At 49.4% G+C, this 25,502-nt stretch overlaps 1 protein-coding gene across 2 annotated transcripts; it reads right to left on the reverse strand.

Annotated features, from left to right (window-relative positions):
- Positions 1-122: 122 nt before the first annotated feature.
- Positions 123-18,935, reverse strand: LOC142493747 (ribonuclease H1-like). 2 transcript variants are annotated; one of them, XM_075598293.1, is made up of 8 exons: positions 18,725-18,809; positions 18,514-18,687; positions 13,107-13,246; positions 5,499-5,598; positions 4,665-4,719; positions 4,352-4,436; positions 1,526-1,650; positions 123-1,022 (listed from the first exon to the last, which is right to left on the reverse strand). In XM_075598293.1, exons 2-8 carry the CDS (start codon positions 18,561-18,563, stop codon positions 945-947), a joined length of 633 nt encoding a protein of 210 aa, XP_075454408.1. In that variant the 5' UTR covers positions 18,564-18,687; positions 18,725-18,809; the 3' UTR covers positions 123-944. The 2 variants fall into 2 exon arrangements, with proteins under 2 accessions (XP_075454408.1, XP_075454407.1); XM_075598292.1 differs by having other exon boundaries at positions 18,514-18,935.
- Positions 18,936-25,502: the final 6,567 nt, after the last annotated feature.

Raw genomic sequence — 25,502 nt, forward strand, 5'->3', positions numbered from 1 at the left:
AACCCCACCACCATTGCTCTTCCCCAGTTGCTATTATTTCTGATAACCATCTTACCTACAGTGCACGAGATAAGAGTTTGCTACCATGGCTCTCACAATAAAAAGGAGGTCTGACACAAGTATAATCCAGGAAGGCAGTAAGGTTTATTCAGAAATGATACGTAACTAAAAACACAAACCTTAAAATGTACGTCAAATGAAGTATACTATATTGAAGAAAATACGCCTGCCAACTTGGCAGTAGTAGGCAATGTGAGCAATACATATATAACTTTGGTATAAAATACATTTAACAATGTTAATACTAGTTTAGTTGCATAGTAAAAGCAAAACTCAGAACTACAAAATAAAACATGTTCATGCAAAGTCTGGTACAGCAAGCTATAGGGTTTGATATACTTTTGAGAAATTGCAAGATGGCATTTCAAGAGTTTTGGGCTCACAAAATAGCCATTCCCTTTAAGGCTGGTATCCTTTAAGCAGCGATGCCCTTGGCAGAAGTCCCCCCTTTTTAAGGGAAGGTCCAATTCAATGGTTCTCCAAAACGGTGTACACTAAATATAGAAAAACCAAAAAATTCTAGCACTACTCTATTATATAGACAATATTTGTCTTCAGTGAAAAATTGTATATTTAAGTGTAATCTAGGGATTAAAATTCTCCCCAATTCCAGCAACCAACAGGTGTGAGGGAAAAAAAAAAAAAAAGCTACAATTTGTGAAAAATGTCCAAAAATGTGTGAAGGTGTGGTATTTTGTATTTTCCGGTTTCTGGGGGCTCCCCATAGTGGTAGCCCTGCTTGCCGAGACACCCAATCAAGCTACATTTATTTTGTTTTTAAAGGGGGTATTGTGCTTGAAGCCGATATTACTGAACTCCGGAAATGTCCCCATCTGACAAGTACAGCTGCTGCTCGGTTCCAGACTAAGGCTTTGGCTCCTAACTCATTTTCTTGCTCCTTCTCTGGCCAGCTGATCAGCCCTTTCATTCCCCACAATACCGGAGTGTCCTGGGACGTGTTTCTGTTCAAAACAAACAAGGATAGGAGGGGAGGGAGGCCATTTTTAGTTTTTCATTTAAACAGGGCACTGCAAGTGTACACTGCTCTCTACATGGGAAAGCAAGGGCAGTATGAGCTCAGTCTCATGTTTACTTTATGGTTGTACAGAAATCTCAGGTGCTTTAGATGTATCCAACTAGGAACTCTCCCACTTGGAATGTCATGGCCTTAATCGTGCAGCCAAGCAGAGCTAACCAAGATTGCGCTCTATGTAATCTAATAGCTTGGTTCACTATACAATCTACATATGTGGCATTCACACGTATGACCCCATTTCTCATTATGTACTAATGGAGAACACTGCAAACAGCTAAGTTGCCCTCACAAACATACAAGGTAAAATGGTTGTTAGATGCTTCAAAGTGCAAGGTCTCTTCTCAAAGAAAGAACTCACAACCTGACAGACTTGTAAATGTAGCAGTAACTGTATTGAGCATTGGATAATAGCATTTATTTCACACATACCCAAGTGATGTCCATGCCATCAGCCAGCCGGTCAAGCTTCTGAAATTCTGTTTTGTTGACAACATCTCTGCCAGTACTTGTTTTCCAGCCATTCTCCTTCCACGCGGGAACCCACTTAGTGATACCTCAATAATGCAGAGATGTCAGCGTTATAACAATGGCTTAGTTTATTTTCCCAGGAATGTTTCATAATTTTTCATTACAGATGAAAATAACAAATTATACTGTTAAGTGTCGCATGTTAGCAGCATAAAATAAAACAGCAACCAGTGACAGCATTTAAAGTACCAATTGTTTTATAAGTAACCAGATGTAGTGGATCTCTAAATCTATTAATTTTGTGTGCGTTTCACATTGACAGGTAAATCAGCGAAATGAAAGGCGTTTTGACAATAGACCGATATTGCACACCTTCTCCTTTCCTACAATGGAGAAGTGGTTCGGTAAACATTGACAGTTTGAATCAGGGGAACCTAGTTTAATTTCTAGTGTCAGCTCCTTGTGACCTTGGGCAAGTCTCTGCCTGTGCGTCAAGCACCAAAAACAGATTGTAAGCTCTACGGGGCAGGGACTGTCTGTAAAAACTCCTGTGCGCTGTTTAACACGCACTATGCTATAATTGTGAAGCGCTTTGAGTTGCATAGGCAGAAAAGTGCAATATGAAATAAAGTGATTAACAATTCTAAATAGAATGCAGTTCCACAGAAGAACAAACTGAATTAATGAGTGTGACATGTTTAACCCTTTTGCCTCCAGATAGGGTTGGCAACTCATTGTAAACGTGTTCAGAAATTAAAACTAGGTTCATTTTAGAGTTTTTTTTATTTTATTAAACAGTTTAGTATTTTGAGAAATGTTGAAAGTCTGGATATTCTCTCCATTGTTTTCAGTGGCAGTAAGAACTTGCAAAGGGGGACTGGTGTTTGACAATCTTATTTGACCAATAACAGACTCGCACCCATGCATGTCAAATAGCCAACTATGTCACGAAACACATAGGGGTTGGGTTGTGTCTAAGGCCTCCTTCAAACAGAACGTGATGCAACGTGTGCGCACGCTCGCCACGCTTTCAGAAAACGACCCCCGGCGGCGAAGTGCTGCGTTTTCGCGGCTGTAGCTCAAGCTTTCAACTGAAGTTGAAATTTCAAGCGGCAGCCGCGTCACTTGCACTTCTCCAGCCAGCCAATCACAAACACACATTAAAAAAAAAAAAAAAGTTACGCCCCCAATCTTGTCATTCTGTCTGCGGGGGATGTTCCCACATCGCCCAGCAGGCAGAGGCTCGCGGACGCGCGTCCGTGTAGCAGTCCGTTTGATCGCGGCCCAAGGCTGACTCCTCCTGCTTGTGTTGCACAGGTGTTTGAATAAACGTTTTTATTTTTACATCCACAACCCTGGAGCGGATCCGTCTGTTTATACTCTAGAGCTTTTCTGACTTATTAAATGCTCGTGAAGTGTGGAAGCTACTCTGTTCTTGCTATAAAACAGTGTCAGACACGTTTAAACCTACTATTTTTCTATATTGTTTTAAACAAAGCTTCAAATCGTCTATTTAACCAATTTACCTCATCACTGCAATTAGTTTCATTTTGTTTTTGGATTGCACCTTTAACGATAATGTTTTGCGTTCTGATAGCTCGCCATCCTTCTAAACCAGCTTTCCCAGGAATAGCAAAGGCCTGACTGTTAAAAACCATTTTACGGTTAGAGGGGCCTGCAGTGCGTTGCAGGCTCCCGACAGCGAAAAGGTTCAAACAAGGGCAACAGGCCCAAGTATCCCAAATAAGGCTGCAGCATGGGCCTTGGTTTTATTACTCAAGAGTGAGTATTAGGCCTTGACCCCGCTGCCTACTACAGCGTCCGCACGCACGAGAGCCCTCCCCTCAATGGCGCCGGGCCCGCTGCGAGGGGGGGCCGCAGCGCTGGGGCGAGAGTTGCTCCTGCTCTCAATAGAATTGAGAGCAGGACTCGCGACGAGCGATACGGCACGCCCCCCGGCGGATCAGCCAATTAGGGCGAACCTGCCGGGTGACGTCATGGCCGCACCCCCGTCACTCCCCCGCTACGCCCCCCCGGTCTCTTCCTGCAGTGAGCTGCAGACCAGGGAATCGGCTGCACGCGCCGCCAATCTCGCGGGCGCGCGTTGCAGCTGAGTTACCGGGGCCTTAGCCTTAGTCATGCAGAAGCTACAGTTGCATCATGTTTCATTTGTATTGAAAGGTCTAAAAAAAGGTAAATAGCCCTCACAATGTAAATATATTTTGGGACTGTGGATCTGATAAAAAGGCTATTTTATCTGGAGGCAAATTATCCCTGTATGCATTCCACAATATACTAAAATGTCGGTTATAAAATATATATTTGGGGTGTGTTATCTATTTATTTTTTTGTTGCTTTCTTGAGAAAGCTACTGTGATGAATACAAAATGTTACAAATATTCAGCAAGCACATGTGAAAGGTATTTGATGGCTTCTTACAACAGAACAAAACCCTTTTCAGTAAATTATATACACTTCAAACATTTACAAAAAAAGACCAATTATTATCAAGTTCTGACATGGAAAAGGAGAATATTTCAAAAGTATCTTAGCACAAAAATGAATTCTATGCACACTTCAATAGCTCCCACGATTCACAAGCTGCATGCACCTTCATATTCTTAACAGCTACAATTTCAAACCCTGTACCAGCCGCCTTTTTAAATAGGCTATACAAGACTCATATTATACACCATGTGAAAGGCAAATAATCATTGGTCCAATATGACCAAACACTGGACACATAAAACACGTTTAAACATGTGCCTTGGAAATGCAATAACTTACCATCTGTCGTAAACTTGCTGTCAGTATGAATTTCAAGTTTTGTTATATTGTGACCTCTGGCTTGTTCCAATGCTTTACTTGCCGCCTGATTAAAAAAAAAAAAGTTTATTATGAGGCAAAAAGACACAAAAGTACCAAAATCACATCCTCTTTACAATATACCAGGATATAAAATCATACATTCACAAGTCAAAACGCTATATATTATTACACAGAGATAGTCAATGATCCTTATGAAAATCCACATCCCACTAATGTTTTTTGCCAGATTTTATTGTATTTAATATGCAGAAACATGAGAAAAAAATGCTACCTCTATTTCAGCTCTTTGGTTAGTCTGTCTCCCTTCAAGTCTAGTGGAAACATTTCTGTGGGGGAAAAAAATACGGTTATAAATCAGCAGCAGCCCTCGTCGATGCTGGATGAAGGCCCCCCCCCCCCCCCCCGGTTGATCATCCAGATACTGCTGTTGTAAGGCCGCGGTCCCAGTGTACACTGTAGCACACGCATCCAGCGGGGGGCAGCGCGTGCACAGCGCTTCACCGCGATCTTTGGAGTCAGATTGCGACGGGAGGGGGCATGGCGTTTGCAGGGGTGTGGCCATGACCTCACGCGGGTGGTTCGCCCTCATTGGCTTAACTGTCGGGGGGGCATGGACATGCCTTCGTCGCAAGTACAATTTTTTTTGTATTTGCAAAAAAACTTGCAGTAGAGCGCGGCTGCACCTTCCACGACAAGGTAATTACTGGGACTGGACTGATGGGGGGCGGTGATTGTACGCACCGCGCACGCCGAGGCGTGTGCTGTAGAAGGCACTGGGACTGCGGCCTTAGCCTCCCTTCTCCAAGTCACTCCATTCCAAGTCTCATTACATGGCAACACAGAACTTACAGAACCGTGCTCAGTGCGCTCCTAAATAGCACAAACAAAAGCGTACACCTTCTGTTCAGATCCCATTTAATTCTCCAGGAGAGCGAGGCGAGCGTGACCCCACAAGAAAGTGACTGAAAATGCAATGACATTCACTAATCATCATAAGGACCCACTGGCGTCTCTTGTTCACGAAAGAGGTTACTTTTTCCACATTTTTGTGGGACTGTCCTCTCATTGAACCACCATTATATTATGTATGTCTCAGATCACTTACAGAGGGTGGTCTGGTCCCCAGTAAACACCAGCCCCAGCACGTGCTCCCTCCTGGCCATTCTGGGTACAGCAGCCGTCAGTGTATACCACAGGAGCACCTCCTGCAGGGGAAGGAGCACAAGAGACAGAGAAAAGGTTTTTATTTCTATAGGGAGCCCGTATGGTCGAAGTTACGTAAACTATACATATACTTCATGTAAAAATTGACTGCCTCTGCTTCTGATGTTCAAAACATTTGCTTCTTAATGCAAGATATATTTAGGTTTCTAAAACACAAAAAAAATAAACTCACCCCATACCGACAACAGATTTATTTTCGTAATGTATTTAATGTATTTTTCTTATTAGGTTGGAGGCACAGGGTCTCCGAAGCTAGACCGCATTCATTTCAGCTCCGGGGACCCTTAGTACTTCCCTCCGTAGATAGCTTCAGTAGCGTACCTGGCTGGGCTAACAATATGGAGGCTTAAATCTCCCACAAGGCAGTCAATAAGGGCTGTTCTATACTGTGCGCGCTCGGCAGTTTTAGTTGGCTGAGGTTAGCCAGCCATTCCATAATGGTGCCACGCACGGCAGGGAGCATGGAACCAGCAGACAGGTGGGGGGGGAGGGGTGTACGAGGAAAATAAAGAATTTGCGCTGCTACCGCCGCCGAAATGTATGTATGTGTATGACAAGTTAAATAAAATAAAAAAAATACCGTGCAACTTTTTTTGTGCGAAAAATATTATGTAATACATTATTCACACACACGCGCGCACGCACGCACGCACGCACGCAGCTCACCGTATAGACACAAAAAGCATGCGTCATGTGCACACACGTTCGCACAGGCAGGCAGGCGCGCGCATGGCTGCACACTATAGAACAGCGGTGCGCAAAGTGGGGGGCGCGACCCCCAGGGGGGGCGGGAGATTGTGCTGGGGGGGCGCGGGCAGTTGCAGAGGCCCCGCGCTCTTCCCCCAGGCATTTAAATTAAATGCCGGGGGATCGCGTGAGGCCCCTGCAACTGTTTACTTACCGGGATTCAGCCGTCTGTGTTGCGTCGCCATGGCAACGCGGCGTCAATAGACGCCGCGGCACCATGTGACCTGACGTCACACGCCCACGCAGCGTCATCTGACGCGTCTGAAGGAAGGCAGGGGGGCGCGAGAGCCGGGGGCAGAGAGACAGGGGGGCGCAGCACAAAAAGTTTGCGCTCCCCTGCTATAGAAGATCACTAAGAAGCCACGGCAGAAGACACTATGTGACGCGGAGTATTTATACCTCCGCCAACGGAGGCAAGTATCTTGTGAAGCAGGGGGCGCTTCAATTAACACTATTTAACTCTGGGAGACACCCACCCCCCCCCCAGGAATTTAAACATGGAATGCTTTAGGTCAGGGTGTTTTCTGGGAGGGGCGCAGGCGGTTGCAAAGGCCCCGCCCTGTTCCCCAAGGCATTAAAATTAAATGCCGGAGGAGCGCGTGTGAGGCCTCTGGAACCTCCACTTACCGTGATATAGCCATCTTTCATTTATCAGAATGCGTTTGTAGAGGAAAATTGAAAATAAATACTGACCTTTTAATATCCCCTTTACCAATATGAAAATAACACTTTTCATCGATTTACACTTTGTAATGTCAAGTGAGGTTACAGTGGTCATTTGCTGCATGGAGTGACAGGACTGGGACACAGGCCTCAATATTCAGCTGCATGCCAGTCTGCCAGATATGTGGACACAATAGGCACAGCTGATCAGTGTTATACATTATAACTGTAAATCGGAGCACTCATTCATTTCAGCCACCTTGTAGTCTAGATTTAGCCTGCAAACTTTGCCTTTTGCCCTACCCCTTTATTTAAAAAAAAAAAGTAATTTCTTAAATTGCAGAATATTAAACTTTTCCAATCAATGGGATATAAATCAGGTTTTTTATTTGTTTGTTTTGTTTTTTAACAGTGGATGTATGGAACAGTTTCTCGGACGTGCTGACCTCTGTAACACGAATAGGTTGGTGCAAACCTTCCTCACAACGAGCGCTCCAATGCTCTATTTCTGCAACAGTGCAATACAAACCAAAACACCACTGACGGCACACTTCACCGCGATGTCCGCTACTGCAACCGACCCAACAAGCCAAGTTTGCAGCTCCGACAAATGTATGTTTAAACGTCCCGCACGGGACCGCCACACAGCGCCGACAGGCAGCTTTAACACGCCATCTTTAGATGTCCGACAGGACATTTAACGATGGCGTGTCAGAGCCGCCTGTTATTTGTGTCCTGGAACAGGATTGTTTCTTTCTGTTCTCCCCTTTGCAGCTCTCTCACTGCCAGCTTTCTACATTTCAGTTGCATGCTTTGCTCTGAAACAGTGCCTGTGGAACGGATACATTTTGTTACATGTCCCCTCTCCACACAGCCTGTAGCTGGTTGCCCTGGCAACCTACCAATTCTCCTAGCTGAGATTGGGTCATTGCACCCCACCCGTCCTTGCTGACCAGTTAGTTTGGTCCCGAGACTATTCCTGTCTCCCAGGAATCCCTCACTTCCTTTTCCATCCAGGCAGGCTGAGTGAGTACACCTATCTTACCTACTCCCTGGCAAAGCAATTTGTTTGACCTTCCCTTGATACAAAAGCACCTTCACAGAGAAGCACTCATCTACAAGCACCCTTTATTTTGCTGTGACTTTCTCAATAAAGTTAAAAATATACTAAAGGACGTGGTGTGCTTTCAAAGAGGGACGAGTTCAGCTATCTGGCCATACTTATATCTTGCATATAACCCTGTGGCTGCAGAATAAGGTCATTTGTTTAGTTCCCCTCCCCCCCCCCAAAAAGACATAAATGACTTTATGAATATTTTGGCCATTTTACCCTAATCACATTTTCCGAAAACGGTTGCTTCGTGTGTCAGGTCTTCCCACTGCGGTTTTGGCATCAACAGAAAAATATTCTCAGTTAGAAGTTCGCCAGACTTATTGTACATTACATGTAATGTGTTGTCATGCAGTTTAGTTTTGTGCTTTCAAGCAGCATGTCATTCAGAGCCCTACTGTATATGTGGTAGTGGGGAGGTTAATATATCTGTTGAATATTAGATAATACCATCTGCATTCTCCCCCACTCTTTATGCCCAATTTGATGAATTAAACTTACTTGGGTTGCTGTAGCTACTCCGGGTACCCGGAAATTACCTGGACCAGGGGGCTGGAACCAGGGGGCGGGTAATTTGTTTAAGCTCTGCTCCCCCGGTCCTCCACTTGGAGAACGGCAGGAGCAGAAGACTTACCTGCAGCAGAGGATGAGGAAGACCACGGCGACATCCTGGTGGCGGTGGAAGCAGACATCATTCTTCAACCGGTGGGTGCAGCAGAAGACATCCTTAACAAGCCGGTGCGAGCAGGGGGAACATGTGACCGGAGAGGGAGCAACTTGCGGCACAGCTCCCCAGCTGTCCAATTGTAACGCTCCTCCTCCGGTCACGTTCCCATGCTCCCACCAGCACCGGCTGTGAAGGATGTCTTCAGCTGCTCCCATCTGCAAGAATTACGTCATCTGCTGCTACCGCCACCACCAGGATGTCTTCCGCTGATCCCACCACCACCAGGATGTCTTCCGCTGATCCCACCACCACCAGGATGTCTTCCGCTGATCCCACCACCACCAGGATGTCGCCACCACAGGTAAGCCAAAACTACCAAGTATTTATTTTTTTCGGGTACCCAGAACCGGTTACCCGGTCATTTTTGGTACCCGGTACAACACTAGTGGCTATTAAGAAAGCCACCGCACTTCCTCTTTTGAAATAGGTGTCTAAATTGCATTGGAAGCAGGATCTTCACATTGTAGTAACAGCTGCATTTATTTTAAAACCAAAAAAAAAACGGGCTAGAGAAAATGCTCTCTTTAGGCCTAAATGTGAAAAGTTTTAATAGCTAAATTAATGGTGCAATCTCTGGTAGGCTACCCAAAAATTTCTATCTTTTGTAAATCACTTAACAATACAATTGGACCTTAGTAATGGAAACATGTGAGGAAAAAGATAACACCTTAAAACATAGAAAGCATTGCATGTTTGGCACTCTGAATTAGTTGACCATATCCGGATTGACATAATGTGTTCACCCCAGAAATGTAGCCCGGGCACCAGATCCTGTCAGTATTCAGCAGCTGGAGCGCTGTAAGGGCAGAGAAGTGAACTGTGACAAACCCTCCATCCATCGTTCTCTTAGCAGATCTGACAGTACAAGGAATAGGCCAGGATAAAGACTACAGGCGACAGCCGCAATAAATACTTGTTTTTTTTCCCTGAAGTGTGAAACGGCAAAATAAAGATAAATCATTCATGCACATTTGTTTGCACTTATTTTGTTATGGTGCCGTGCGCGTCTGCGTGGTCCAGCATGATGACGCCGCGACAGCAACGAAGCTACAATAGTGACCCTGTCACAGGGGAAGCCACACTTGGGGTATGTACATGTGTATATATCCATCACTGATCCATGTGGAAAGAAAAATAACAAAAAAAAACTACAGCATATTTGATATCTCCCATAATGCCAATATCTACATTATATGTTATATTACTGGCTAAATTGTTGAAAATATGAGAATTTATCGGTGTTCTTGCAAACCCATGTTTCTTTAATACTGATAGAGATATATCTCTATCTCTAGATGTTCATTATTATTTATCTTTTGTACATAGAACGTACAAAGTACCTGCCTAAACAAGTAAGAGAACCCCTTTTCAACAAGCACTCATATTGGGATTGATACAAGAAAGTTAATTAAAAATACCTTTATTAGTGTATATGGGTAAAATAAGTGAAGTACATAAACACTCAACACAATTAAAATACGTATTAAACTAAATGTCTCTAAGTCTGAATCGTAGACTACTAGAGGTTGGTATTTGAAGGAATATGATGTATCTGGCACCATGTGCAATAAAGAGTTTTGATATCGCAGTGTAAATTGGATAGGGTGCCTCAGTGTGATGTGTGTATTGTTGTTGAAAGGGTCTGGTGTGTGTTACATAAGTAGAGGTGTCAATCACACCGCTTTCAAATCACATCTGATTAATATGTGGTTCAATGGTAGTCTGTAAAGTGTAATATAGCTAGTACATTACTGGCCAGACCAACATTGTATATGCTGATTATGGCCTAGTGGGAGTCGATTGTTAAAGAGACCACCAAAGGGTTAATATATCCTTCAATGGGTAGAGACACTAAGAAAGTGGCCACCTTGAGAAAGCGTCAGTGTGACGCGAAACGTACGTCGGTGGGCGGTCCTCTGTGACGTCAGCACGTGCACTGGTGCGGCGACGTCTGTCTAGAGAGCGCGGACAATAGCCGCAGCTTCACTCCGAGCTCCACCCGGCAACTTTACTCACAGCGGTGTTCATGAATACACCATGCCGGGCGGAAACTCAACAAATGTCGCCACTCATGAGCAGAGATTAAACGCTCCGAGATAGCAGCCCCCAACAGCACCCCTGTATTGTAGGGGGTACTTTACCGAGCGGCTGCAGGGCACCATCTCTATAATACCTTAGTGTCTCTACCCAGCAGACAGGGCACACTCGCCCTATAAGATAAATGTGAAACCATCCACATAAGTCTGCAGAGATAGAGTGCTTTTTGTCCTATAGGCAGCTGAAGTAAACCGTTTATAATTGGCCAGTTTTTTCTATCTGTATACCAGCAAGCCTATTCAGATACACACTTGCCACCTTCACAGGGGATACGAGCAGTGATTCATTTCATTATGTATTTATCTATTTACTACATTAATTTGGTTTGAACACATGTGAGGCTATTATAACCTTGGAAAAATTACTGACCAGGGGGAACCAACTATAACATTGATACACAGTAATAGTTCCCACAATATAGCCTCACCACCCCTAGCTACATAGTAGCCTTTTTCTTTGACATTTTAATTTATCCAGCGTTGCATTGAAGGATATATATTAACCCTTTGGTGGTCTCTTTAACAATCGACTCCCACTAGGCCATAATCAGCATATACAATGTTGGTCTGGCCAGTAATGTACTAGCTATATTACACTTTACAGACTACCATTGAACCACATATTAATCAGATGTGATTTGAAAGCGGTGTGATTGACACCTCTACTTATGTAACACACACCAGACCCTTTCAACAACAATACACACATCACACTGAGGCACCCTATCCAATTTACACTGCGATATTAAAACTCTTTATTGCACATGGTGCCAGATACATCATATTCCTTCAAATACCAACCTCTAGTAGTCTACGATTCAGACTTAGAGACATTTAGTTTAATACGTATTTTAATTGTGTTGAGTGTTTATGTACTTCACTTATTTTACCCATATACACTAATAAAGGTATTTTTAATTAACTTTCTTGTATCAATCCCAATATGAGTGCTTGTTGAAAAGGGGTTCTCTTACTTGTTTAGGCAGGTACTTTGTACGTTCAATGATCCTCTCACCCCTGGCACCGTATCACAGACAGTAGCTAGAGCTTACCATCCTTTCCCCCCTTCACTCCCTATTATTACATCTTTTGTACATAGAATCATATACAATATTTATAGATATTACTTTTTATATATTATTGGTTATTTATTTGATAACATGACTTATTCATGGATCATTATATTAATAATGAACTTGTGCAATATCAATAGTTAACATCATTGTAAATATTATGTTTTAAAAGGTTTATCTTCTGCAGCTTGGTATACGTGTAGACCCAAGTATTACAGGGTTTGGGACTGGTTCAGTCAACCTGGGATATATGCACATTACAGTTGTTTTCAGTAATTATAAGCTCGACATTGTTTATCTTTGGTACCACGTTCCTTTTCTATTGGGACGTTCATGTATATACACTTTTTGTGTGCACTACCGGAGTGTTGAAAGCGTTAATAAAGTTTTGTTGTTCAATGTGCATGCTGACATGCTGACGTCACGTGCCGTAAGTTTGTGGGAGGATCACCCAGTCGGCACTGGGTTGGTGGCACGAGTGTATCTAGAGTGTACATAAACACTCCGGTAAGCATCGTCTTTTTTTACCTTGATAAAGAGCCTTTGGGCTTGAAACATGTTGGTGTTTATCCTATGATCCAATAAATGTTGCATTTTTACAACCTTTTGGGACATGCATCTCTCGGTTTACCTTCGCATGGGTAGTGCTGTTTTTTTCCTCTTTATTGCTTCCAGTCCTACCTTGTTGGCGAATCGCACACCAGCTACCTCAGAACACCAGGATATTGATTTGGACACCGAAAGACTACATGAGTCCTATACTATATCAATACTGATTTTAGTCAGGCCTTGACCCTCTTAATATACACGCCATTTTTTTTGGACACCAAGATTGTGGTTGCATCTTCACTGCAGGGGTGCGGCCTTGACATCACCAGAAAAGCACGCGGAGGCCACCCCTCACAGCGGGCCCGAGCCCATTGAGGGGTGGCTCTTGTCCTATGGCGGGTGCTGCAGTAGCCAGCAGGGACCAAGCCTTACCGATTACCTTATACAAGCATTGAATGGGCTAAACAACCAAGTTCTAGGAGCTTGCCAATTTAAAAAGCATTGATGTGTCCGTGTTACTCACCGTCAGAAGAATATGAAGAGGAGCGGCTACTTCTCCCTCCGTGGCCACTGCTCTCTACAAAGTCCTGTGCCTGCCCATGTGTTGGAAATTTCTGGTATCTTGCAGAAGGAAAGCGATCCACTTGTTCTCTGCATTCATCCCTGAAGGAGCAGAAACAGGTATTGAGGGGGTTTAAATCGCATTCATTAAACACTGCTGCTGTGGTCAGAATAGCATTATGCTGTGAGGCGGCTTTCCCTGTGCCGGAGATTTTCGTCCAATCCATTGGAATACAGCAGAGCCCTTGAGAAACCTGTGTCTATAACACTGGTTGGAGCTATATATATCCTATGTCCCTATAGTGACATCACTGGTCACAAGACATACAAAGGAGGGGCTATCCCTTTCTGCACAATAATCCGAGGGAGGGGAATAACCAGAGTGATCCCAGTTAACCCATAAAGGTTGTTAACCCCTTTTACAAACTAGCCGTCCCCAAAGGGGGGCTACAGCCCTTAACCCCCCTTGAGTGCCGGACGATAGGCAGTACTGCATGACCACCACCCCTCCAGCAACACGCTCCATGTGATCGCTCCGGAGCGGTGATGTGAATGGTAGGGGAGGGGCCACTACTTCCGTTAAGATCGCATTCAGCGATCCAAAGCAACCTGCAGTTATGTATGGGAATAAGGCAATCATGGGTTAACTCCTAATCAAATGAATGGAAATGAAAGGAGCATCTCAAGTTAAACGCACCCCTGTTCCTCCACGTGTTAATTTCAGCTCTGGGACCCTATACTTCCCGGCAAGGTGCCGCCGGTACCTCATGGAATGTTTAAATCCAACGCATCCGACGTGCCAATAGGAAGTCGTGACGGATAACATTGCTACTTACCATTGATCCACAAGACACAGACAAGACTTTATCCTTCTACAACCCGTTCTGAAATGTTCTACTACCATGTGCACAGCGCTACACCGCGATAGGCGGTCTGAGGGGAGAGGGGAGGTTTGCGACTGGAGAGGGCGTGCCTGTAGGTTTGCGGGGGCGTGGCCATGACGTTCCGCGGCTGGTTCGCCCTTATTGGCTGAACCGCCGGCGGGGGCGTGGCCACGCCTCCGTCGCAGATGTTGATTTCAAATTCTCCTGCCTCCCTGAAAACCTGCCGCGCACCGCTGGGGAAAGGTGCGCGACAAGGTAGGGACTGGGACCGGCCGTACTGGGTGGGCGGGGCTTGATAGCACAGCGCACGCCGAGCGCTGTGGCAGTGACCGCAGCCTAAGCCACGAAGCCATCGCTTGCAGCTCCCTATTTGCCCACGGGATCTTTTTAAACAGATGTGAGAGACCAGCATCATTTTCACATGTAAGAATCTCAGGGAACAGTGGGTCACTACTGAAATGAACACAGTCCAGCTCCGGAGACACCCTGCTTCCCACCTAGGGTGGAAATAATTTATTGTTAAATGGTGCAATGATGTGCGGGGCGTGGGAAAAGGGAATGTAGGTGGGATGGGTAGTGGGTGTGGAGTGAGCGAGCGGGGGGGTGGGGGAGGGAGGCAGAGAGGGGAGTGTGGAAGAGGCAGGGGGAGGGGGAGTGAGGGAGTGTGGGTTGAGGCAGGGAGTGTGGGTGGTGCGGGAGAAGGCGGGAGCGAGAGGGGCGGGCGAGAGAGAGAGAGAGAGGAGAGAGAGGGCGGGAGAGAGGACGGGAGAGAGAGAGGACGGGAGAGAGAGAGGGAGGGGCGGGCGAGAGGGAGGGGCAGGCGAGAGGGAGGGAGGGGCAGGCGAGAGGGAGGGAGGGGCAGGCGAGAGGGAGGGAGGGGCAGGCGAGAGGGAGGGAGGGGCAGGCGACAGGGAGGGGCAGGCGAGAGGGAGGGGCAGGCGAGAGGGAGGGGCAGGCGAGAGGGAGGGGCAGGCGAGAGGGAGGGGCAGGTGAGAGGGAGGGGCAGGCGAGAGGGAGGGGCAGGCGAGAGGGAGGGAGGGAGGGGCAGGCGAGAGGGAGGGAGGGAGGGGCAGGCGGGAGGGAGGGGCAGGCGGGAGGGAGGGGCAGGCGAGAGGGAGGGAGGGGCAGGCGAGAGGGAGGGAGGGAGGGGCAGGCGGGGAGGGAGGGGCAGGCGAGAGGGAGGGAGGGGCAGGCGAGAGGGAGGGGCAGGCGAGAGGGAGGGAGGGAGGGGCAGGCGGGAGGGGCAGGCGAGAGGGAGGGAGGGCAGAAGGTGACTGAGGGTGAGAGGGCGGGAGAGAGGGCAAGAGGGAGGGAGGGGGAGAGGGGGAGGGAGGGGGAGAAGGGGAGGGAGAGAGAGGCGAGAGAGGGAGGGGGCGAGAGAGGGCGGGAGGGAGAGAGGGGAGGGAGAGAGGGAGGGAGGGGAGGGAGAGAGGGAGGGGGTCGAGAGAGGGAGGGAGGGGGTCGAGAGAGGGAGGGAGGGGGGCGAGAGAGGGAGGGGGGCGAGAGAGGGAGGGGGGCGAGAGAGGGAGGGAGGGGGCGAGAGAGGGAGGGAGGGGGGCGAGAGAGGGAGGGAGGGGGCGAGAGAGGGAGGGAGGGGGGCGAGAGAGGGAGGCAAGGCCAGAGGGAGGGAGGGCGGGAGAGAGAGAGGGGAGAGAGGGATGGGGGGGAGAGAGAGGGAGGGGGGGGAGAGAGAGGGAGGGGGGGAGAGAGAGGGGGGGGGAGGGAGAGAGAGAGAGGGAGGGGGAGAGAGGGAGGGAGGGGGAGGGAGGGGGAGAGAGGGGGAGAGAGAGAGGGAGGGGGGAGAGAGGGAGGAGGGAGAGGGAGTGAGGGAGGGAGGGAGGGGGAGTGAGGGAGGGAGGGAGGGGGAGGGAGGGAGGGGGAGAGAGGGAGGGGGAGAGGGCGGGCAAGAGGGAGGAAGGGCAGGCGAGAGGGGAGGAAGGGCAGGCGAGAGGGGGAGGGCGAGGGGGCAAGAGGGGGAGGGTGGGCGAGAGGGGGAGGGTGGGCGAGAGGGGGAGGGTGGGCGAGATGGCGGGGTGAGAGGGCGGGGGGCGAGAGGGAGGGGGGCAAGGGAGGGAGGGGGGGCGAGGGAGGGCAGGCAGGAGGGGACTGAAGGCGGGAGAGAGGGAGGGAGGGAGAGAGAGAGGGAGAGGGAGGGGGAGAGAGAGAGGGAGGGGGAGGGAGAGAGGGGAGGGGGGAGGGAGAGAGGGGAGGGGGAGGGAGAGAGGGGAGGGGGGCGAGAGAGGGAGGGGAGGGGGGGCGAGAGAGGGAGGGGAGGGGGGGCGAGAGAGGGAGGGAGGGGGGGCGAGAGAGGGAGGGAGGGGGGGCGAGCAGTAGGGGGACTGAGGGCGAGAGGGGCGGGCGAGAGAGAGTTGGGGAGAGAGGGGGGGAGGGTGGGAGAGAGGGTGAGGGAGGGAGAGGGGAGGGGGAGCGAGAGGGAGGGCGGACGGGCGAGAGGGAGGGCGGACGGGCGGAGAGGGAGGGCGGACGGGCGAGAGGGAGGGCGGGCGATAGGGCGGACGGGCGGGCGAGAGGCAGGGAGGGAGGGCGAGAGGCAGGGAGGGAGGGAGGGCGAGAGGCAGGGAGGGCGAGAGGCAGGGAGGGAGGCAGGGAGGGAGGGAGGGCGAGAGGCAGGGAGGGAGGGAGGGCGAGAGGCAGGGAGGGAGGGCAAGAGGCAGGGAGGGCAAGAGGCAGGGAGGGAGGGAGGGCAAGAGGCAGGGAGGGAGGGAGGGCAAGAGGCAGGGAGGGAGGGAGGGCAAGAGGCAGGGAGGGAGGGAGGGCGAGAGGGAGGGAGGGCGAGAGGCAGGGAGGCAGGGAGGGAGGGCGAGAGGCAGGGAGGGAGGGAGGGTGGGCGAGAGGCAGGGAGGGTGGGCGAGAGGCAGGGAGGGAGGGAGGGTGGGCGAGAGGCAGGGAGGGAGGGAGGGTGGGCGAGAGGCAGGGAGGGAGGGAGGGTGGACGAGAGGCGGGGAGGGAGGGCGAGAGGCAGTGAGGGAGGGAGGGCGAGAGGCAGGGAGGGAGGGCGAGAGGCAGGGAGGGCGGACGAGTGGCAGGGAGGGAGGATGAGAGGCAGGGAGGGCGAGAGGCAGGGCGAGAGGCAGGGAGGGCGAGAGGCAGGGCGAGAGGCAGGGAGGGCGAGAGGCAGGGCGAGAGGCAGGGAGGGAGGGCGAGAGGCAGGGAGGGAGGGCGAGAGGCAGGGAGGGAGGGCGAGAGGGAGGGCGAGAGGGGAGGGAGGAGGGCGAGAGGCAGGGAGGGCGAGAGGAAGGGCGAGAGAGGAGAGGCAGGAAGGGCGAGAGGCAAGGAGGGGAGGAGGGCGAGAGGCAGGGAGGGGAGGAGGGCGAGAGGCAGGAGGGGAGGAGGCGAGAGGCAGGGAGGGAGGGAGGGCGAGAGGCAGGGAGGGAGGGAGGGCGAGAGGCAGGGAGGGAGGGAGGGCGAGAGGCAGGGAGGAAGGGAGGGCGAGAGGCAGGGAGGAAGGGAGGGCGAGAGGCAGGGAGGGCGAGAGGCAGGGAGGGCGAGAGGCAGGGAGGGAGCGAGGGCGAGAGGCAGGGAGGGAGCGAGGGCGAGAGGCAGGGAGGGCGAGGCAGGAGGGGAGCGAGGGCAGGGCGGGAGCGAGGGCGGGGCAGGAGGGGAGCGAGGGCGGGGCAGGAGGGGAGCGAGGGCGGGGCAGGAGGGGAGCGAGTGGCGGGGCAGGAAGGGAGTAGGGGGGAGTGAGGGTGGGGCAGGAGGGGCGTGAGGGTGGGGCAGGAGGGACGTCAGGGTGGGAGGAGGGTTGGGAATGTAGGTGGGGGAGCGAGGGTTTGGAATGTAGGTGGGACAGGTAGTGTGGGTGGAGTGGGGGAGTGAGGAGTGTAGGTTGGGGCAGGGAGTGTAGGTTAGGGCAGGGAGTGTGGGTGGGGGCAGGGAGTGTGGGTGGGGGCAGGGAGTGTGGGTGGGGGCAGGGAGTGTGGGTGGGGGCAGGGAGTGTGGGTTAGGGCAGTAAGTGTGGAGTGGGGGCAGGAAGTGTGGGTGGGGGCAGGGCAAGGGATGGGGGTAAATTCAACATAACTGTGCCCCCTTACACCCCCACCCCTATCTAACCCAATGATAGAACCATATATATTATGGGCCAGGTGTAAAAAGGAGAAGTGTTATCCTAGACCTAGGAGAGTACTACTGTGTTATTACATACAAGTCTTCGGCGAAAGTGAATTAGTGAACACGTGGGTGAATGTATATGTAACTCACTGGGATTACCCTTCAGAAAGTCCCAAATCACACAACGGATTGCAGACATTGAAAGCTGAAGCGTTACAATGATACCTATGGCAGTTACTAGTACTAAGGGGTAGAGACCATGCAATCCCGCCCGTTACTACAGGGGAGACCATGCACCCCCGCCCATTACTAGAGAAGCCACACACACCTTAATGACCCGAGGTACCGCAAAGTTCGCGGGGACTATGTTGGACCTCGGGTACCGCTCTGCGCGGGTCGCACACGTGTCCTACTCACCAGGTCTCGTAAACGCCAGTCTGGCGACCATTGCGCACTCCGTAAGGCATCGGGACTGGAGCTCGGGACTGGAGCTCAGGACACACGGCAGCACAGGGAGAGGTGAGAGCTCTCAGGACACAGCAGCACAGGGAGGAGGTGAGAGCTCTCAGGACACAGCAGCACAGGGAGGAGGTGAGAGCTCTCAGGACACACGGCAGCACAGGGAGAGGTGAGAGCTCTCAGGACACAGCAGCACAGGGAGGAGGTGAGAGCTCCCTCAGGACACACAGCAGCACAGGGAGGAGGTGAGAGCTCTCAGGGCACAGGCAGGAGGTGAGAGCTCTCAGGACACGGCAGGAGGCAGGCAGGAGGTGAGAGCTCTCAATGCGAAGATCACACTGCACGGGGGTACCAGTGCTGGCGGGATAAAGGATACCTGTGTGGGCGTGGCCTGGGGAAGGGCGGGATAAATGATACTTGCGTGGGCGAGGCCTGAAGAAGGGCGGGATAGTGCCCAGCAGGGAAGTTCTGCCCAGCCCCCCCACAGTGTTATTGCAAACTCCACGTGCACACGGTGTGACACAGCACAGACCCTTCACGTGTATATTGTTAAAAAACATACACACATATACACAGCACCGACCTGATATATGCAGTGATAATTACCCAATGTTATACACCAGACCTAAACTGCTATATACCTACAATCCTATAACACAGATCATACGCACCGAGCTCCCATATATTGAACACTATTATACAGTGTAGACCTGGATCAGACACAGTATATACACCTTTCAGGTACAGGTACATACACAGCACAGGCCTTGATCTTGAAGTAACCAACACTATTAGGCCGAGCTTACGGTGGTTGGCGTCGCTACGTGCACGCACTTGCGTCCGCGCGCACTTCAAGGACTCTTACCTGATTGTCTTAAGGTAGTTCCTGAAGTGCCCGCTGCGCACGTCGACGCAGCTGCATTTTGCCGCCACAACAGAAATTGAAATGGCGTGCTGCAGCCGTGTGACAGCGTCACGTGAGCTGGTTCAGTCAATGAGGGCAAACCAGTTCCGTGGCGCATTCACCACGTCCCCGATCACCGCGACCCATCTCCTGCAACTAGCGCACACATCGCTGGGGCTGCAGGAGTGTGCACACGAAAGTGCATGCGAACACCACTACCGTGAGCTAGGCCTTAGGCTTCATCCATAGTGGAACGTGCTAGCTTCTGCGCTCTCAGACGTCCCGGCGTCACGCTTACAAAACAAACTTGTTTGTGTTGTGAAGGGACGCTCTCCCTGTAGCGCATGTGCACGTGCTAGCGCGCACGCACTATGCACTAACTACATTGCTGTCCTAGTGTTTGTTTCGGCACAAACTATGTAGCTCGCGCCGTGGCCTGCACTACGGATGAAACCTTATATATCCTGTAGCTTGCAAGCCCTCATGAGCAGGGACCTCATTATCTTTTGTATCTTTGTACATGTTTGTCATTATTTAGTATGTAACTAGGTTTATGTAATTTACATCGCTGTGACCCCATTGTACTGCGCTGCGGCATATGTTGGCACTCTACAGATAAAAGATAATAGTATATACAAACACATATGTAAGCACCCTACTAGGAATTTCCTTTTACCCTTGTCAAAGGGCGTAAAATAATATCAATAAACTGGGTTAGCAGAATAATCAGGTGAGTTTTAGGCCTCGTTCAGGGTGCCTGCTTCGCGACGTGTGCGCGCTTACGTGCGCGCGCAAGTTCGAAACAAAGTATTTAAAGTAAATAGCAGTTGTCAGGGTAGAAGCTACCCTGTCGCCGAAGTATGGAGTTGACGCTTGCTACAATTTGCATAAACAACTCAAGTTGTTTTTTCAAGCTGCAGCAGCGTCACTGGTACTTCGGCACTATATTGCCTCCTTTGTCGGAGGGTTTAATGGTGATATTACCATCATTTTGTAGATCTTCCAAACCTGACGTTCCAAAGGAGACAAATTATCAGGCATTTGTTTAGGGGTAAGATTCTCCAGATCTTTGATCATCAGCCTCATGAACATCTCAACATTTGGACTAGTCCCTAGAGGGGGTGTAAATGTATACCTTGGTGTCAGGTCTGAAAAAGGACCTTCACCTTCAATCCTATTTGACTCTTCAAGGAGTGCAGTTAGGTCCCTCATATCATCAATATGTAGTTGATCAAGATGATCCAGGCCGTCGTTTTGGAGTTTAAACACTTCCCTCCGTTTAAAGAATTTATGGAGTAGGAGTTTCCTCCCAAACAGATTGGTATCCTTTACCCAGTCGAAAATACGAAAGTTTTCTGACGGGGAAAATGACAAGCCTTTATTCAATGCACTGATTTGGTCTATGGTTAGTGATTTACTGATTATCATTGGATGCAGTAATATCTATCTGCGTCTCCTGAAGCGACGCCTTGATCTTTTGTTTGTCTTAAGGGGCTATAAATTGATACAGACTCTGATTCGTGCCTCTAGGCATCTATACACATTTTGTGTGCCTATACAAAATAGCTATCACATATGGTAATTACAGATTTCTGGAGGAACAATTATACGTCATACTATTTATACATTAATATCAGTCTCCACGCTACCTGTTCACTATATACAGGTTTCTTTTAATTTTCACTACTAGTGCTGTACCCAAGGATTATCAATGATTACCTGTGACCTATTTAGGTCTTATATATTATCAGGAGTACCTTCAATCATTATCTAGATGTCCCTTGGTTTTTAGTTTTTGACATTTATGTACACAGCGTCTTTCTTGTTTTATATGTTTGGTCACCACAGTGATTTATTCACTTTAATACACTTTAGGTGTATTATAATTCACCTATTAACTTAATATATTTTTGACTTTAATATCATTAAAATTGATTTTAAATTAACTACCATATCAAACTATACATTGAGTGCTTGCAGAAGGGTGTGCTTTCTCTAGTCTTCACCATTACTCCTTATCCCGTTTTGCACCTTTGTGTTCAATATAATATATCATTTTCTTTATTAAGCTGAAGCGAGAGTTTTTTCCTTTCCTTTTCCCCTTCCCTTTATTTTCAAATATGCAGCTGTGAGGTAAGGGAAGTGGTGCGTTTCTCAGTAATCCCACAAACTGTGAGAACGACTGTAAAATAACTTTCTCTGCGAGTCCAAGAAGAATTATTGGGAGATATTCTTTGCCAGGAGCGATGCTCTGCACGATCTCTCTGCACGTAACTCACATACATACAAGCAAACAGACAACATGGCTTTATGAAACAAAAGGGTGGTGATGAAAGCCCACTTTCATATAGCCTGAGCCACACCCCTCATATCCAAACTTCACACCCTGCATGTCAGTCCTGGAATTTGCTGGCAGTGCAGGGGTTAAGTCCTCACAAGGCTCAGACATGTGAGTTAGACACACATTGTTACTATAGTGTTGCATTTCCAATACACATGTCTAGGCATGGCCTTAGGAAGGAAGTTGCCAGACTGTCACATGTACATGGTGAGGCCTTCTGCAACATATATTCTGCCCAGTAACTGAGGCCTCGTTCAGGGTGCCGGCTTCGGAGGGGGGGCGTGCTTACGTGGGGTCGGACGTTCGATACAAACTGTTTAAACTGAATAGCAGTTGTCAGGGTAGCAGCTGCCCTGTCACCGCCGAAGTACGGAGTTCACGCTTGCTACAGTTTCAATAAACAACCCAAGTTGTTTTTTGAAGCTGCAGCAGCGTCACTGGTACTTCGGCAGCCAATTAAATCATTCTTGAAAATGATTTCAACACAGCAACACCGATCCCTAAGCTGCTGTTTATCGCCCTGCCTCCTGAAAGCTTGAAAAGGTCTACTGGAGATGATGTGCACACATCGCCCAGCAGACTGACGTGCACACACACGAACGCGCGCCCTCCAACTCCTGCCTCTAGCACCCTGAACTCGGCCTAAGGGTGGGGTTATACCCCTACCAAGGTTATAAAAGAGGCATACATGTGTTTTCCCTCAGATCTCTTTGACTCCAGGAGGGATCTCACATGTATATAGTTTTTAAGTATTCCTCCCCTGTTATTGTTTTCTTAGTTAGGGAAGTGCCCTATAAGGCCGCGTCCATACTTAGCGCCTAAGGCAGGCCATAGAGGAAGCGCGACCGCGCGCGCCATTGCCGAGTAGACAAAATAATTAGATTTTGTCACGCGACGGCCGGGTCACGTGTGCTGTTCAGCCAATGAGGGTACACCGCTCACGTGACGTCACGGGCACGTCTCCCTGTTGCGCCTCCCCCTAGGCCACAAATTGCCACTGCGGCAGGTGCACGTGACATCACGCACGCCTAGTATAGCCTCAGCCTATGAATAGGTAACTGGACAGACAGGCTCTCATAAGGAGAGGCCGGTATTCAGCTAAGAACATCCCTACAGTTATACGCTGGTCGTATCCTACACCAGGGGTGTGCAAGATTTTTCTAGGGGGGCGCTGCGGTTGCAGAGGCCCCACACTCTTCTCCAAGGCATTTAAATTAAATCGTGTGAGGCCTCTGCACCTTCCCTTACCTTGATTAAGACGGCTGGTGCGATGCGTCGCCATGGCAACACGGTGTAAAATGACGCCGCGGGGGTGATGTGACATCACATGACCCGCGGCGTCACTTGACACCATATCGCCATGGTATCGCGGCGTCAAATGACGTTGCAAGGTCACGTGATGTCACATGACCCTGCAGTTTGCACACTCCTGTCCTACACCACAGTAGCAGGTAGTGGGACTAGGCAGAGACCTGGGTGGACTGCAGGTGATTTCCAGTTAAGTTTGGATCTGTATCCTGGCAGGGCAAGAGGCTCTTTCATGAGATGCGCCATTACCTGTCTCATGGTGGGAGGGAAGGTGTCGCCCTGTGTGTGCTGAAAACCTGTCCTGTTCACAATGCATTGGGTATGCTGAAGAAGTACCTACTGTTCTAATAAATACTAAAAAGATCCTGGCGCCCTCTTTATGGCACTACTCCTCATACAAGCCGGCCCGGATTCACTACATCTACCCTGAGGTGGGATAAGGTACAGTATGACTGAGCACCTACGCCCATAATCAGCTACCAATCTTCATAAGGAAGGGGAAGCCTGCTTTACAGCATATTCTATAGGGGATGGGGCTCACACACTGAAAACATGTATTAGCACATGTTCCTGGGGGCACCCTGTTGTCACCCCCCATTATAGGAAATAAGTCAGCATGTTAACAGATGTACATATTTTGTCAGTTCTCAAACATCTCAAGGAACGGAATCCTGGCCACATTTTAGGAATAACCAATGAAATACCAATTGCACATGTATGTACCTATATATGAATGTGTGATAGGTTGATTAAAAAAGGGGTGCACAATTTTTCCCTGCTGCGCCCCCCTGCCTGCGTCCGCCCCTCCCTTACAGGCTCTCCGTTGTCAAATGACACCGCGGGGTCACGTGCCGTCACATGGCCCTGCGGCGTCATTTGACACCGCCTTGCCATGGCGACACGTCGCCAAAGAGAAGGTAAGTGAAGTTGGAGAGGCCTCACGCATTAATTTAAATGCCTCGAGGGATGAGCGCAGGGGCGTCCGCAACCTCCGCGCCCCCCAATTTGCGCACCGCTGCATTTAAACATGGCCTGGGAGCAGTGGTTCAAGTAAGATGGGGGGGAGGGAAGAGGGTGCGCTTCTATTTTTGTTATTTTTATTTACAGACTCACAGGACTCCTACTTTTTAAACGGTTTCACTTTTTATCCATTTTTAAATTGGGAAGCTTCTCATGTTCTGCTTTCTAGCAAACCTTTCTAAAGTCTGACTAGCCGCTTCACACTGCTGATGAATTTATGGTCCTACAAGCTCTGCACATTTGTCACTATCCCTTTCATCCATTTATTGCACTGCACTGCCATTTCCTTCTCTACCTCATCTGCCTTAGATTAAGAACTTCGGTTTTTACATCTGTCTTAAATTCATGGAATATTTTGTAAATCAGTATTGCTAACCTGAGCAAGAGAACTCTTGAAAGCTGGTTTTATAATATCAATTGTGAAACCAAAGAAAAAAGGTATCACTTAATAATGAAGTACTCATTTACTCTGCACTAAAATAGTGTAAATAGCTTTTCTCCAATCCTGAGCCAAATCTATTTTATTTTTTTATTATGTAGCGCACTTTCCCCCCACCCCCTTGGAGATATGGCGGCTACGGTGTGTGTGGTGCGTTACCTGCTGCTCACAGGAGGCCTGAACCTCCGCTGCTGGGAGCCTGGGGTGTACCTGATCCGTCGGTTGACAGCGCCTCAACCTGTGCGGGATCCTAACAGTGTGGGATAACCCCGGGCAGGACAACATAAGAAATACACACTGGTATGATGTAACTGGTTTACTGAGCACAAGTGAATAATAGTGATAATAGCAATACAGAACCACTCAGGCCTCGCAAGGCAGTGCCCCCCAACACCGTGTCCACACCCCGGTGGGGTTTACCCCCAAAGTACAGAGGTGCCCCTGGGCACCCAACCACCCTGGTGTCCACAGAGTCAACCCACCCCAAAGTGTGAGACAGCACTGCCCCACTAGAACTGAAGGTGTATAGTTTGTGCACTTGGTGAGATGAGGTACCTGCCGGGTGATCCCACACCCGGTAATGCCACAGCCGAAGATAGGATCCACTGATCCAGCGACGGTTGTGATCAGTGACAAGTCCGCCTCCGCGTTGGGTGGTATCCAGCTGGAGATTCCCACACTGAAGAGAGTCCCTGGTAGTAGTAGATGGTCTGGTGCCAGACCACTTGATGTCAGGATGCAGCTGCGTTGTTATGGATTACAGGTAGCACAGGTTCATAGCATACATATGACTTAAGTACAGCTTTGGGCATACTGTCGCATATTCACTAGTTTGTTGCTTTGGGATAAGTACATAAGATATCTGAAGTTTGCAAACAGAATTTTGCTGATGAGATAAGAAATCTTAGCAGAGCAGGTGTTCACGCCTTTTCAAT

Source organism: Ascaphus truei, chromosome 4 (genome assembly GCF_040206685.1).
Source record: "Ascaphus truei isolate aAscTru1 chromosome 4, aAscTru1.hap1, whole genome shotgun sequence".
Classification (NCBI taxonomy): Eukaryota; Metazoa; Chordata; class Amphibia; order Anura; family Ascaphidae; genus Ascaphus; species Ascaphus truei.

Bases quoted from the DNA above. Each gene is read 5' to 3' on its own strand.
- LOC142493747 (XM_075598292.1), bottom strand. From the start codon at position 18,563: ATGCCTTACGGAGTGCGCAATGGTCGCCAGACTGGCGTTTACGAGACC. The intron at 5,599-13,106 runs GTGAGTAACACG...CTTCCCCTGCAG, and splicing joins CTCTTCATATTCTTCTGACG to GAGGTGCTCCTGTGGTATAC. The intron at 1,651-4,351 runs GTAAGTTATTGC...TGCATTATTGAG, and splicing joins CAGCAAGTTTACGACAGATG to GTATCACTAAGTGGGTTCCC.